The following is a 16,072-nucleotide window of genomic DNA, read 5'->3' on the forward strand; positions in this document are numbered from 1 at the left end:
TCCCAGCTGACTATGGGCGAGAGGCGGGTTACATCTTGGAAAAGTCGCCAGGTCATCACAGGGCTGACACATAGAGACAAACAACCATTCACACACACATTCACACCTACGGTCAATTTAGAGCCACCAATTAGCCTAACCTGCATGTCTTTGGAATGTGGGGGAAACCGGAGCACCCGGAGGAACCCACGCAGACACGGGGAGAACATGCAAACTCCGCACAGAAAGGCCCTCGTCAGCCGCTGGGCTCGATCCCAGGACCTTCTTGCTGTGAGGCGACAGCACCACCATGCCGCCAATGTCAGCAATCTCATTATTTTCTTTGCTTGATGCAGGCCAACAAACTGGCCCTTCTGAAAAACATTTACTTTGGACGATGGGATATGTCTTCCGACATGATCGTTTAGGTCGCAAGTCACAAACTGCTGGTAATTTGTGTTACATGGTGAAAAATGGCCATTTTTTGATATTTGGGTATGTCAACAGGCTACTCAAGGGCTTTCAGAAAATGTCTTCCTTTCTCATCAATTATCATCCATTAATGAGAAAATGCTAATTAAGCATTAGGAAATAATAGGAAAATGAGTTAAAAGATAGAAACGTTTTCTTTATTTTCTCAAAATGGAACACCGTCAGAAGATTGTTTGTAAAAACCTTAATATTTTACCTAACTAAGTTCTGTTTGTTGCATATTGGAGAGGAGAGTCTGCTCTATCAAATGCACTAAGTCACTTTTCCCTATCTTAAAGGGAAAGGGTTGATGTGGCAAGGGGAACATGAGTAAGAAAATACGCAACCCTGTTTCCCTGAAAACGTAAGGTTTCTAATAATGACTCAATGTCACCAGGCAAGTTCAACCAGTCAATTTTGCCTCTTTTCTGATGTGTGTGCCTACTTTAAACAGTTAAAACAAGTTTACAGAGTAAAGATTCCACACATGATGTCTTCATGGTCTACATTTTCAAGAATGTAATTCTGATCCTTATCTTGTGTCATTTCTATGCCAACATATATAACACAACCAGCTGGAATGACAGCAAGATCCTTACATTTCTTATAAAGAGAGCCTTTCCTAGTTTCTTTGACAAGCTCAAAATAAAACCCTCTGAGAACCTTTGTACCAGAAGCATATTTGTGTCCACTATCAACAACATCTTTCTCCAAAATCTCAACTCGGTCAACAGAGGTAAACAGAAAATAGTCCCTCAGGGACTCAACATTGGGTTGTACGGCAACAACACTGCCCTGGAATATCAGCTCATGCATTGGGTTTTCATAGCTACTCTCAATTTCTGAAGAACTTCCCACCATATCGTCTACCCCACCATCATCCTCCAGGTCTGATGAGTCATCATTTTCATGAGAACCCTTGGAAAACTGAACAAGTTTAAAACCATCTACAATGTGGGTGTTTTCACACTTCTCAAAATCACAGTTGATGCAACTCAAGCAGTAGCAAGATAGAAGCCTGGTGTTCAGCTTTCCCTCTGAAGCAACTGATGACACACAATGCAGTTTTTGGGTCCCCTTGATTGTAGAAAACTGTGCCCTAACTCGCTCTCTGTCAATATCTGAACTCTGGACATAGAAGTAGCACCTGCGATGCAGAGATAACCTGTTTGATAATGGCATCTCCCCTATTTGGTCATGTGCGAAGTCATACAACTCCTCTGGCGTTTGAATAGAAACATTTATATCTCGAATCACAGCCGTCCTGGCCTCTGTTTTCAAACATCCAGCTGCAGAATCCACTTCACCTTTTCCATGGCCTGATCCAGAGTAACTTCGGATGCAATTAACCCCTAGGTCCTTCTCACTTCTGGAAATATCACCGAAGCAATTTACACTTTTATACTGGGAGGCACATCCATCAGTACGTTGGTGAATGGTCCTAACTTCACAACCAAGTTTTCTTAGCTCTGGCACAAGAATATGCTGCAGACAGTGGTTAACCATGTTGAAGTCATGGTTGAGGTCATCTGACACGACTAACCAATGCTCCTTGACGTGAGACTGCTCCGAGGCATCTGCTTCTACTGAGGGTCTGGTGACAACCATTGAGTGAATTGTGATCTGCCGTTTACTCCAGTGCTGAGTCTGGACCTCTTCTTGGTATGTAACAGAAAAATTCTCAGAAAAATCCATCTCGGTGGCGGCATGATTGTTCGGCAGATTTTCAATCAGATTTTTCCACTGTCTCTTTTGCCACCTGGCAGTAAAAAGATGATAAGGATACAGTTTCAGGGTACCAAGAAGATGGTCTATAAGCGCTTTTGGTGAAGTTTGCATCTTCACTTGGTCAAGATGCTTAACAGTCTGCCCCTTCTTGTTTGTGAACTCTACTCTTTCAAATTTGTACCAGGTGATCAAAGACTGATCAGTTTGTTCGGTTTCACTGATGCTGAAAAGTTTCAAACCACACTGCTCGCATTCTTGCTTCAGACACTTCAGATTGTGATACTCTGAATCACGTTCTTTTGGACACAGAGTGGACTTAACCATTTCATGGACACTGCTAAACTGAGGTTGAATATTCCTCTGCTTACGGTAAAGCATTAGAGGGCGGAAAGCTTTGCGGACGGTGACACATACTTGACAACAGCAGACCTCCAAATCGCGCTGGGTTGCTGGGCGGACAAAGAAGGGTTTGCATCTACGAAACGTGCTTTCACTAACAGCGAAGTTCGGATGACTGTTCATGAAATCGTTGTAGATTTCACGATAACTCTTAAGACAAACGTGTCTGGTGTGTTCAAGATACTTTTTCGTCGCAATCCTCTTACGCACTTTATTCCTGGTCGAATCAGTCGTGGGATGACTCCCTTCATTCACCCAAAAGTCAGTCATCTGGGACTTCATTTCGGTTGATATCTTTAGGCATCGAGTCTTGCGATTTACATCAGTTAGTGCTGCCTCTTCACCAGAGATTATCCTTGAGCGTGTGTCATTCCTACAAACTTTGGAATGTGTGTACCTGACACCAAGTTTTCGTGCAACCTTCGATACTTTCCGAGCTTTTCTCACATTTTCACCGATCGGGACTGCAGTCACCTTCTGTCGAACACGGCTGGCATTGTCACTTCTTTTTTTCTTAATCGAAGACAAAGCTGTAACGGCATCTTTGGTAATTGCGCTAGCAAGGATCCCCTCATCCTGCTTTTCTGCTGACTGCACTAACCCCTTAGATTCAAGGATGTTCCTGGTCTTACGCCGAGGAGAACTGACCAAAGATTCTAGAATGGATGCTTTCTTCGGCGGCGATTCAGGCAACATACTCTGAATTTCTTTTACAGTTCTACTCTTGGAGTCGAATTTGTCGATTCTACCAATTTAGCTCCCTCACCCTTGCACAAGTGCTTCAAAAGTTTGTCCTTCCTAGTCCAAGATTTCCCGCAATCACCACAAGTGTATCTCTTGTTGTCCTTTTCATGAATCTGCTTGTGACGCTTCAAATTGCTCTTGCGTTGAAAACTTGCATCGCAAATTTCACAAGTAAAAGTAGGCCTAGTGTCCATTGCACTGCGTGTTGCAATTCTGGGTTCAAGCGGTATGCCACAGACCTTAAGATGATCAAAAAGATTGTCTTTTCTAGCGAATGGCATGCCACACTTGCAACATGGGTACTGTTTCTCCGGCTTAACCTGGTGCAGTGTCATGTGCCGTCGCAAACTATCCAGTCTAGTGAACTGTGTTTTGCACGTTGCACAAGTTAGTGCTGGTACATTTTTGTGAGTTGCAAGGTGGTTCTTCAGACTATCCGCACGATTAAACAATTTGCCACAAATGGAACACAGTTTGCCAGTTTCAATGTTATTGTTGGTGTCACTGTGCGATTTCAAGTGTCTCTCATAACTGTCCTTTCGACTAAAGTCACATTTGCACACTCCACACTTGTACTTTGAAGTGTCCTGATGTGTTTTTGAATGTCTCTTCAAATTATCTTTGCGACCGAAACCTTTGCCGCAGATGTTGCAAGTGTGCTCATTCAGGTCTGCAGCCTGAGTGCTATGCTGCTTTTCATGTCTTTTCATGACATCCTTCCTTAGGAAAGACTTCAGACAAATGCTGCAATGATGCCCTGTCTGTTTTGGATCAGATGACATATTTACTGGTGTGTTGGAAGTAAGACCTGAAATCAAACAAGAAACCCATCAATCCATAACCCAGTTTGTGAGTTCAAATTGTGTGGTAGGTTTAAAAAGGGTTAAGGACCCTATCATTGGATAGGGTCCACCGCCACCTCCACCGCCGCCTGCTCCCCCACTGACTTATTTTCTTTTTCATCAGCCAGTACCATTACTATTAAGTGTGTTGCTTTGAATTTGGTGTCATTTGAAAGCTAACAAAACAAGCTTCAAAATGATATCTATCTCCCCTCCATAGGTTTCCTACTTCTCAAGAAAATTGCAATTGAATGACGAAAAAACATCATGAATGTAACAAATCCACCTTTTTCAATACAGCAGTATGTGACTCACGACCTTTAAGAAATGAGAAGCTACTCACTGCATCAGTTAGAGTTTAAAGAACTGTTGCCAGCTGAAATGTTTGACTCACTGCAGTAATTATTGAAACAAAGCCTCTTAAGTATTTGCTTATTTTAATGGTAATGATGACTTTCTTTTGGCCAGGCAGTGAATAATTCAATCGAAGTGAAATGAATTGCAGTATGTATGGTGTACTTTACCATTCATGGAACACTTTTTGTTCCAGAGCTTGTAAAACACAGGACTTAGTTCTTTGGCATACTCCTCATCATACCACACCAAGAGCTCCTGTTCTGGGTTAATGGGTCGACAGCAACGATACAGAATTCCCCCTCGATACTGAAACGCCACAAGATTCTGTTCTTCATCATTACGAGCACAATTCACATACCTAAAACAATAAGGCAAAGTGGCAGAAAAGGTAAAAAAAAATCAGATCAGAGTTACAGACCAAGAAAAAGCATGGGGGAGATATCAGTGACAGGAAGAAAAAGTTCTCATCTCATCTCATTATCTTTAGCCGCTTCATCCTGTTCTACAGGGTCGCAGGCAAGCTGGAGCCTATCCCAGCTGACTATGGGCAAAAGGCGGGGTACACCCTGGACAAGTCGCCAGGTCATCACAGGGCTGACACAGACACAGACAACCATTCACACACTCATTCACACCTACGGTCAATTTAGAGTCACCAGTTAACCTAACCTGCATGTCTTTGGACTGTGGGGGAAACCGGAGCACCCGGAGGAAACCCACGCGGACACGGGGAGAACATGCAAACTCCACACAGAAAGGCCTTCGCCGGCCACGGGGCTCGAACCCGGACCTTCTTGCTGTGAGGCGACAGCGCTAACCACTACACCACCGTGCCGCCCCGGAAGAAAAAGTTCTTCCAACAAATTAGGAACTGTAAAACCAATGACTAAGCAAAGACCCAACAACTGGTGTATTCCTCACCTCATCCAATTTGCATGCATTTCTCTTGTGGCATCTATGTACTCTTCACACTGCCTGCTCCTGCATATCTGTAGAAAAATTACACATTTATATTTTCTTCATTAACTTAATCCATGCCTTCAAATTAAATGATGTATACAGAAATGAGAATAATGGCTCATGCCAATATTATATTAAGCATTATGAAGGCAGAATTAAAAAGTTCTTTATTGTATGTTTAGTTTCACAGAACATGCTGACAACCTCTGAGGTGAATTTAGTAACCTTAAAAAATTACAGGCAAGACTTTACATCAGAATTTAGGTGAAGGAAGTTTTTACTCGAAGGTTTTGTCTTTGACATGGCAAAGCTGTGCTGTTCAATCAGACTCTCTGATAAATATCCGTCCCTTGTGTTTTGGCCTCTAAACAGACAAACTTTAATGTCAGTTCTGTCATGAAATAGGTTTTGTACAAGTAGAAAATATTTTTCATAAGTATGTAGGTACAGTCCCTTTTAGAACTACAACAGCCTGTCTCTTTAAGAAACTACATTTCCCATCAGCCAACTTCCACGTTGACCTACGTCACACCTGGGCGGGATCACCTATGTCACATCCTCCATGAAGGAATAAGTAACCCGGAAACTTCCAACTCGGTCTCGTTTGGCTCCGCGTGAACTCAGCACACGGACATAAGGAGGACCGCTCACTCCGCCGAGCAAACCCAAGATAAAGACGTCTTTTCTTTTTTTCTTGCAAGATCCACGATTTAACGTGATTTCTTTGTTTACCACTGGCCCCGGTAAAAATCCAGAATCGCGCGATCTAACTCAGATGAGTTACAACCGGTTTTTTGTTTGTCTATCAGTAACGTTACAAACTGCCACCCAAGCAGTTAATTTAAAATTAGAAGCGACCGGATCCTTCTAATTAAATCGCTGTGCACATTGTCTGATCACGAGCGACCATGCGTCGGACCAAGAAATCCTCTGCCTTCCATAGAAGCGACTCACGTGCTCCACAACGGTGAAACTCCAAAAGTCTCGGAACATCTCTTCATAATCTTGCGTAGAGGCAAGATACTAAGTAAGACTGGAAAATTTTGGGCATAAAACTAGTCTTAGGAATTAGCTTTTATGAAGCAGTGTGAATTTAAACTCAGGAACGTTTTAATTGTGTACACTGTAGACACTCGGTGTTGAATTGATTGTTCTATTTTGTTTTAATCTCTCAATTGTTTAATAGATAGGCTTTGCATGCTCGCTCTCTCTATTCCGGGCTAACACTTAAATTTCATTATTACACGTATATTGACCGCATCAAGATTTCAGTGGATTTAGTAATGCTATAAGCTAGTGAAATTAGCCTACAGCTAATTCTTTTGTCTCATTAGCATCCAGGGCTAATTGTATTGTCTCAAGGGACCACAAGGCCTCCACCACGTGGCGTTAGCTACCAGAGCTAATTCTTTTGTTTCCACACACAAACATCTTAGTTAGCTACACAGAGCTAATCTTTTGTCTCCAACACGTGGTCACAAGGCCTCACACACAAACCCTAGCTAGCAATCCATGCTAACTCTTTGTTCATGCCACACACAGGCTAACTCTTTGTCCACCACGTGGACACAAACATCTTAGCTAGCAACCAAAGCTAACTCTCTTGCTGTACTTAGAAACACGTGGTCATAAGGCCTCTCTCACACACACACACACACACACACACACCATATCATATCTGTATATAATGATTCCAACTGCTATTATCCATTTTTATCTGTTATAATAAATTCAATTATTCTGTTAAACTGTGTCTGTGTTGCTTCCATACTCCTTGAAGTCATCTAACCTCAAAGAATTCCAAGGTGCATATAGGTTGTGTAATATGGTAAGTGATCATAATAATTTGGAATATAGCATAATTTAGTTGTTTGATAATTTATTATTAAGCATCAAAATTAAAGGTATTATTTAATGAGACTGATTCCATGAGAGATTTAATGACAATGAGACTGATTTAATGAGATTGATAGCTTAATTACTAATTGCACCTACAAGTACTATCCATTTACTGTAAGTATTTGTGAGCGTTAGTTCAGTATACCTCTGGTCCTGGATACATGACTGATCCAGATTCAAACATTTGTCTTTTGGGCCTCATTTCTCAAGCTGGACACAAAAGACTTGGTATTCATGAAAATTCATTTAATTTTCAAAATATTTGTATCCTATGAGAGCTTGTGTGTGAATTTGTATGTACTGTAAAGCACTTTTTTTTTTTTTTGTCCTGCCAGCATTCTGCAATGGCTGAGCTTCATCACTAGAACACTTAAGCCGAGAGGGCACTCTTTCATCTCATCTCATTACCTGTAGCCGCTTTATCCTGTTCTACAGGGTCGCAGGCAAGCTGGAGCCTATCCCAGCTGACTACGGGTGAAAGACGGGGTACACCCTGGACAAGTCGCCAGGTCATCACAGGGCTGACACATAGACACAGACAACCATTCACACTCACATTCACACCTACGGTCAACTTAGAGTCACCAGTTAAACTAAGCTGCATGTCTTTGGACTGCGGGGGAAAACGGAGCACCTGGAGGAAACTCATGCAGACACGGGGAGAACATGCAAACTCCACACAGAAAGGCCCTTGTCGGCGACGGGGCTCGAACCCGGACCTTCTTGCTGTGAGGCGACAGCGCTAACCACTACACCACCGTGCCACCCACTCTTTCATTAATTTATTAATTTTGTAACAGTGAGTTCTCTTTAAGCTTTGCTTTTTACAGAGTTTTGTAGAGCAAAAGCTAAGCTTATTCATTTACATGAAATCTTTTAGATTATGAGTTGTGAGAGCCCACACATTTGGTTTCCTGCAGTTAATTGATGTAAATTATTTAAGAGTGAACTGTACAAGTAGAACCAAGTTATCAGCAGTTTGACAGACCTTAAAGTGTGTTTGAAGTGTCTCCACATATCACTGCCAAGCAGAAATTGATATTCTTGGGAGTTACATTCATCCAGTGGTGACATTTTGTTTCTTAAAAATAAAAAGATAAAAATCTTTATAACACATTTAGAACAAACTCACCACCCAGGAGTATCTGCTATTCATGGCTTTCTCTATGTCCACCAGCTCTCCCTGGTAGGGTCCAAAGTGTGCACCTACTGGAACAGTCTCCCCCTTATTAAACACTCCCAGGCCTGCATCAGGAATACTGGACTTCCGAATCTCTAGTTCAGGAGGAAGTGTTTGCCTGGCTCGGTCAGGAACTCCCATGAGAACAGGAGTATCAGGGATGAAGAGGGGTGGTCCGTGAAGCTCACACTTGTGAAAGAAGAAGGATTTGCAAACTTCACAATCTGGGAGTAGCAAAAACACAATGGGAAGAAATGATGCCCAAACGTGTATGCAGTATTTGTATATGTGAGAACATTTACAATAGAATTGTATAAATATTAGCCCAAGAAGCTTGCCAGAAATGTTAATGGAGCAGCTGGTTGAGACTAGATGTGTGCACCAGGAAGGAGATCTTTCAGGATACAAACATAAGTTACATGAATATGCATCCTTAGTAACTGCCTGGTCATGGTTGATTTAAATCAGCCTACTTGTTTGTTGATCGTTTGAGAAATAGAACCATCTAGCCAACCAATGTGTTAGGAAATCACAGGCAGGTACAAACAAAAATAACTGTCAAGTTTATTTGTATAGTACTTTTAACAACAGACATTGTCACAAAGCAGCTTTATAGAAAATTAAGGCTTTAAACATGAGCTAATTTTATCCCTAATTTATCCCCAGTGAGCAAGCCTGTGGCGACGGTGGCAAGGAAAATCTCCCTCAGACGACATGAGGAAGAAACCTCGAGAGGAACCAGACTCAAAAGGGAACCCATCCTCATTTGGGTGATAACACATAGCGTGATTATAAATAACTCACTTCTATAACTGAATCCTATATAGTCACAAAGTTTCACTGTGAAACCAGGAAATTCATTATAGTTTTAGCATGAAGTCTGTTTTGTTGAAGTTGTAAACTGTTCATTGATGGAAACTTGAATGCAAAACTGTTCATGACAACTGCAGTCCTAAAGTCAGCAAATCAACTGTAGTCCTCAAACATAAATGTATTACTGTAAGTGTCCAGAGCATCTTCCAAGTGTGAATTTCAACTGTCCATACACGGCCGTCCTCCACAGGTGTTATGAGATAAGACTCCAGCCAGACGTAGGGCATCAGGATGGATCAGGCAAGTCCGAGGAACAGAAGAGGTCAGCACCACTGGTGTCTCAGGATTGACAAGTAACTCAGAGGGACAGACAGAGGGAAGAGACAGGGGTGGGGGAACACAGCTTGTTAGGTATGCCCAATATCGCCTAATGTATAAGAACAGGATACATTTTGCACTGAGTGCAAGCAGGGACTCCAGCAAGACTAACTATGACAGCATAACTAAAAGGGGAGAGCCAGAAGGTAACACAGACATGACGGTGCCCTGGGACATAAAGCAGCAGCCACTACACCACCAACAAACCTGAGTGAGTGAGTGAGTGAGTGAGTGAGTGAGTGAGTGAGAGTGGGGTGTGTGTCAGCATCCATACATCCCAGTTTACCAAAACACTCTATGCCTGAGAACCCTTCAGATCTACTCCTTTAACTAATTAAAAACTATTAACAAAAGGCTTAACTAAACAGATATGTTTTCAGCCTAGACTTAAACACCGAGATTGTGTCAGAGTCCTCAACACTTCTTGGAAGGCTGTTCCATAACTGTGGGGCTTTGTAAGAAAATGCTCTGCCCCCTGATGTAGCCTTCACTATATGAGGTACCAGCAGATAGCCTGCACCTTTTGACGTCAAGGACCAGAAGTTCACTCAGGTACTGTGGTGCGAGACCATTCAGTGATTTAAAGGTCAATAGTAGTATTTTATAATCAACACAAAATTTGATTTTGAGCCAATGCAGTGTGGATAAGACAGGGATAACGGTCCTAGTACATGTGGTCCTAGTACAAGTACTTCAGTCTTGTCAGAGTTCAGCAGAAGGAAGTTAATAAGCATCCCGTGTCTAATATCCTTTACGTATTCCTCAATTTTATTAAGCTCATGTCTCTCATCTGGCTTTGCAGAAACATACAACTGTGTGTCATCAGCATAACAGTGGAAACTAATACCATGCTTACAAATATCATCACCCACAAGTAACATATATATAAAGAAAAAAGCAGTGGACCTAATACAGAACCTTGTGGAACACCAAACTTCACCTCAATATGTCTAGAAAAATCACCATTTACACCAACAAACTGATGGGGATCAGTTAAATAAGACCTGAGCCAGGAGACGGCCGTTCCCTTAACTCCCACAACATTTTCTAGTCTGTCCAGGAGAATGGAATGATCAGTGGTTTCAAAGGCTACACCAAGGTCAGGCAATACAAGCAGGGAGACACAGCCCTGATCAGATGCCAACAGTAACTCGTTTACTATTTTAACCAGTGCTATCTCTGTGCTATGATGAGGTCTAAATCCTGACGGATACATTTCATGGATGTTATTCCTGTGAAGATATATGAGCATAACTGCTGTGACACAGCTTTTTCTAGGATCTTGGAGATAAATGGGAGGTTTGATATTGGCCTATAATCGGACAGCTGACAGGGGTTGAGGTCAGGTTTTTTTAAATCAGGGGTTTGACAATTGCTAGTTTAAAGAATTTGGGTGCATAGTCAATTCTAAAGGAAGAATGTATTATTTTTAGAAGAGGTTCAATTGCTTCTGGTATTATCTGTTTGAAGAGGTAAGGGATCTAGTACAGAAGTTGAAGATTTTGATGTGGAGATTAATGAAATTAGTTCGATTTCTCTAAAAATATTCTAATTGTTAAATCATTTATATTGTTAACTACAGAATTACTCTACTTGTCTGGCCTTAAATTATTAGTTTAAAATTTGTCAGATATTTTCAATTTTGCCATTGAAAAATTTCATGAAGTCATTGCTATGACATGTTGCAGGTGTGCATGAGTCTATAGTGGTCTAAATGTGTGCAGAATAAAAATTATATATCAATCATCTCATCTCATTATCTCAAGCCGCTTTATCCTTCTACAGGGTCGCAGGCAAGCTGGAGCCTATCCCAGCTGACTACGGGCGAAAGGCGGGGTACACCCTCGACAAGTCGCCAGGTCATCACAGGGCTGACACATAGACACAGACAACCATTCACACTCACATTCACACCTACGGTCAATTTAGAGTCACCAGTTAACCTAACCTGCATGTCTTTGGACTGTGGGGGAAACCGGGGCACCCGGAGGAAACCCACGCGGACACGGGGAGAACATGCAAACTCCACACAGAAAGGCCCTCGCCGGCCCCGGGGCTCGAACCCAGGACCTTCTTGCTGTGAGGCGACAGCGCTAACCACTACACCACCGTGCCGCCCATATATCAATCAAATAAATAAATAAACAAACCACTCGTTTCCCTATTTGAGCATGCTGACACTTCTGGCATTTCTAGATCTACACATTTTTCCAGTGGCATTTAAATTAAATTTTTTTTAATGTGTAGGCAACACCCACTTCAAGAGTAAACCAGAATACACTCACGCCAGTCCACTGCAGGGAATCATGCACCCACACATGAACAAACTTGCTCACACCTCGTGGTAATTTAAGCATAGCCTATTTGCCCATACCTGAAGGAAACAAGTGGACTCAGAGGAAACCTACACAAACATGGGGAGAACATGCAAATCTCAACAGAGACAATAATCTGAGCTCAGGATCAAATCCACAACCCTAGAGCTATGATACCATGATGATGCACCACCAGTATTCCCCTAAACCTGTATACAGGTATTTGGACACCTGACCATCACACACACAAATGCGTGTTGAGCATCTCATTCCAGATTCAATTCTCTTTGCTTTTCAACTAAGCTACACTATTCTGGGAATACTTTCCACCAGAGCATTCATGAGGTCAGGCACTAATGTTGGGTGAGGAGGCCTGGGGTGCAGTTGGTGTTCCACTTCATCCCAATGGTGTTCAGTAGGTTCAAGGTCAGGGTTCTGTGCAGGACACTAGAGTTCTTCCACTCCAAACTTAACACACATGGAGCTTGCTTTGTGCACAGGGACTTCGTCATGCTGGAACAGGTTTTGGCTTCTTAGTTCCAGTGAAGAGAATTTGGAAAGCTACAGCTTGCAAAAACATTCAATTGTGTGCTTCTAATGTTGTGGTAACAGTTTGGAGAAGAACCACATATGCGTGTGATGGTCGGGGTGCACAAACTTTAGCCATATATTGTAAATAATTACATATAGGGTTCGTGCAGGATTTTTGTGAAGACATTCAAGGACATTTCAAGGAGTATTCAAGGACCAAAATCAAAATTTTCAAGGGCCACATCACGATGGGTACAATCAGGATAATGAACATTTCACTGAACTTTTGAATGAGGGAAAACTGGCGTTTTGGGTTGCAAAAAACTTTCCAAAATACTCCACAACCAGTTTCACAACCATAATATCGACATAGTTTGTGTTTATATTTAGTCTTCTTTGCTTTTTGAGGTGTTTAGTTTTGGAATTTACGATCGTTAAAGTCGCTCATGGTTCGAAGCTTGGTAGCCGAGCCTTTTGTTTCGTTTGTTATTAGAAAAAAACGTGGCCTTTGCACAGGTGTTACATTTTATTCGTTTCTTTTATTTTTGCTTGTTATATTTTAAAACAGATTTCGAAAACAATCGTTAGAAACACTATCACTGATGGAATTGAAATCTGTTACATTTCAACAACAAATTTAAACATGGAAAACTTTCTAAAAAAGTGCATATGGCAGAATTTGTTTGCAACAAACTGTCTCTGTGTTATAGCAATGTAACCATTGCGGCTAAGCGATTTGGTTCACTCAAAATTAAAAACGTTAACGCTTGAGCTTCTTCTTTAGCACTTCAATTTTATCGTTTACCTCATTAGCCTCGAGTTCCATATCCTTTATTGTCCTCTTGAAGCCGTTGGCTTTCATGACATGCACTATCTTGCGTTCTTGTTCTGCTAGTTCCATCAGCTTGTCAACACTCTCAGTTGAGATGAATCTTCTAGTATACGTCTCCTTGTTTGCATAGCGAAAATTTCATCACTGACAACCTGGTTCATGCGCTCTTTCTCTCTCCTTTTGCACGCCTTTCTCTCTCTCTCTCCTTATGCACACCTGCACGCCCAACAGGAGAATTCAATATGGCACCAGAGAACCAAAGTGAATGTGCGAAAACACAGGAAGCCCAGAGTGTTCATTTTAAATGACAATCGTGTCATCGTTTTTCTATATTCTCTAATTTTTCCTTTTTAATTTAATTTTTTAATTATTGCACCTAAATACACGGAAAGAATTTAAGTATTTTTTTCAAGGAGTATTTACGATTTTCAAGGAATTTTTCCTATTTTCAAAGAGTTTCAAGTGCCCTTGAAATGAGTTTTCAAATTCCAGCACTTTTCAAGGAGTTCAAGGACCTGCACGAGCCCTGACATCCATGGAGCTGGAAACCAGTGTTGTTCTGGAGCAAATGTAGGGGTAACTATTTAAATGTATGTATTTAAAGAAAAAATTATTTAGTTTTCCTTACTCCTACGTATGATATTAAACTCTCTAAAAACATAAAAACCATGCAAGTTCATTTAGTTATAATTTGGTGATTAAATTACCTATAACAGAGGCTACAGCCCAAATAACCCACTATTATACTTTCAGTGCACTAGATAATGTGTCAGGTAGAATAATCAGTGAGAGTGTTACTGAGCTCCTGATCTCGTACAGAGGTAGTCTTTATTGTCAGGATCTTCCTCTTTAATTGAGAGAACTTCAGGTGGGTTTTCGAGGTTGTTTTCATGGTTGTAGATGTTCAACTCCAGTGTCTCCTCTTTCTTCATACAGACTCCTGATACTTCGGATGTCCCTCCATCTGAAATCTCAATTTTCACGTCTTCATACAGCTAAAGATCAAACAAGAATAACACTTATTCAGAAAAGACTTTAGATTTCCTCTTTCATTAAGCTACGGTCACACTACAGCTCGCAATGCTTTGTGATGGGTTATAGATGAAAATGAGGCGTTTTGGTGGCGATGCTTGACAACGTACAGGTGAGCTAAAAGTTGTGGTCACACAGCAGGCGAACACTTGACTGTCACATCTTTGCACACTTGAGTCTGGTTCAGGTTGAGTGGCCACGCACGCTCACGGAGTGTGTTGTGCGTGATCGTGGGACCCAGTCATTATGAGAAACACCTGATACTGATTTGAGTGCAAATGCATATGAGGACACTGTTTTCACAGAAACTTTGTGAAGTATCATCAGTGTCACATTTGTTTCTAGCCATGATTATGACTCTGGTTAAATACTCTGCTTTCTGTTTTGCTTCTGGTTTCATTTGTGTTTTGTTTTTGTAAACATTACACCTGCTAACAAACATGCATCTTGCACTGACATCTGCCAAACGTCACATACCTGACAAAATACTTTACAAATCCTCTGTGAAAACAGCATCGTGATATGCACGTCCTGATTGTGCTCAAATCAGCATCAGGCGTTTTCCATTATAATTGGGTCCCAAGAGCGTGCACAATGCGCTTTTTAAATCTTGGGGAAGATTAGGCTATGCCGATGAATCTCCTGTGGGCACTGGGGACGTGGATTTGAGTCAAATACATCTCAAGAGGCTCAAAGAAGGTTTTCTGAGCTTCAGTTAGTATTCCCAAACCCATCCGTGAGTATTCGCTGCTTAGTTTGCTGACGAAAACATTGCCACCAAATTTCAACGCATGCATTGACATTTTTTGCAACATTTTGGGCCACTCACGAAGCAGATACACACCTCGTGAAACTCGGAGAACATTTGCCTTGCATCACATGATTGGTGGCGATGCTACCAATTTTTCATCGCCAAGTATTCAGAAACCCATTGAGAGCTGTAGTGTTATCAGGGCTTTATGTATTATGAGAGGAGCACCATACCTAAGAAAAAATGGTAAACCCATCGAGTCAATTTTTTGTGGTTTGTCCATGTACCATCAGTCATACACACCGCCTAGTGGTCAGTGTTAGTAATTACCAGTCATACACACCACCTAGTGGCCAGTGTTAGTAATTACCAGTCATACACATCGCCTAGTGGCCAGTGTTAGTAATTACCAGTCATACACACCGCCTAGTGGCCAGTGTTAGTAATTACCAGTCATACACACCGCCTCGTGGCCAGTGTTAGTAATTACCAGTCATACACACCGCCTAGTGGCCAGTGTTAGTAATTACCAGTCATACACACCGCCTCGTGGCCAGTGTTAGTAATTACCAGTCATACACACCGCCTAGTGGCCAGTGTTAGTAATTACCAGTCATACACACCGCCTAGTGGCCAGTGTTAGTAATTACCAGTCATACACACCGCCTAGTGGCCAGTGTTAGTAATTGCCAGTCATACACACCGCCTAGTGGCCAGTGTTAGTAATTACCAGTCATACACACCGCCTAGTGGCCAGTGTTAGTAATTACCAGTCATACACACCGCATCGTGGCCAGTGTTAGTAATTACCAGTCATACACACCGCCTAGTGGCCAGTGTTAGTAATTGCCAGTCATACAC

At 41.8% G+C, this 16,072-nt stretch overlaps 1 protein-coding gene across 5 annotated transcripts in view; it reads right to left on the reverse strand.

Annotated features, from left to right (window-relative positions):
- LOC132890970 (histone-lysine N-methyltransferase PRDM9-like) overlaps nucleotides 1-16,072 on the reverse strand; it is a 61,525-nt gene that overhangs the window by 14,520 nt on the left and 30,933 nt on the right. For 2 of the 5 annotated variants that reach the window (XM_060928384.1, XM_060928383.1), the window contains 4 exons: nucleotides 14,246-14,423; nucleotides 8,512-8,783; nucleotides 5,442-5,509; nucleotides 4,688-4,878 (listed from right to left, as the gene is read on the reverse strand). In XM_060928384.1, the coding sequence (XP_060784367.1) occupies nucleotides 4,688-4,878; nucleotides 5,442-5,509; nucleotides 8,512-8,783; nucleotides 14,246-14,423 (709 nt within the window). The other 3 variants (XM_060928386.1, XM_060928387.1, XM_060928388.1) reach the window with 3 other exon arrangements.

The sequence above is a fragment of the Neoarius graeffei genome, chromosome 8, assembly GCF_027579695.1.
Source record: "Neoarius graeffei isolate fNeoGra1 chromosome 8, fNeoGra1.pri, whole genome shotgun sequence".
Taxonomy (NCBI): domain Eukaryota; kingdom Metazoa; phylum Chordata; class Actinopteri; order Siluriformes; family Ariidae; genus Neoarius; species Neoarius graeffei.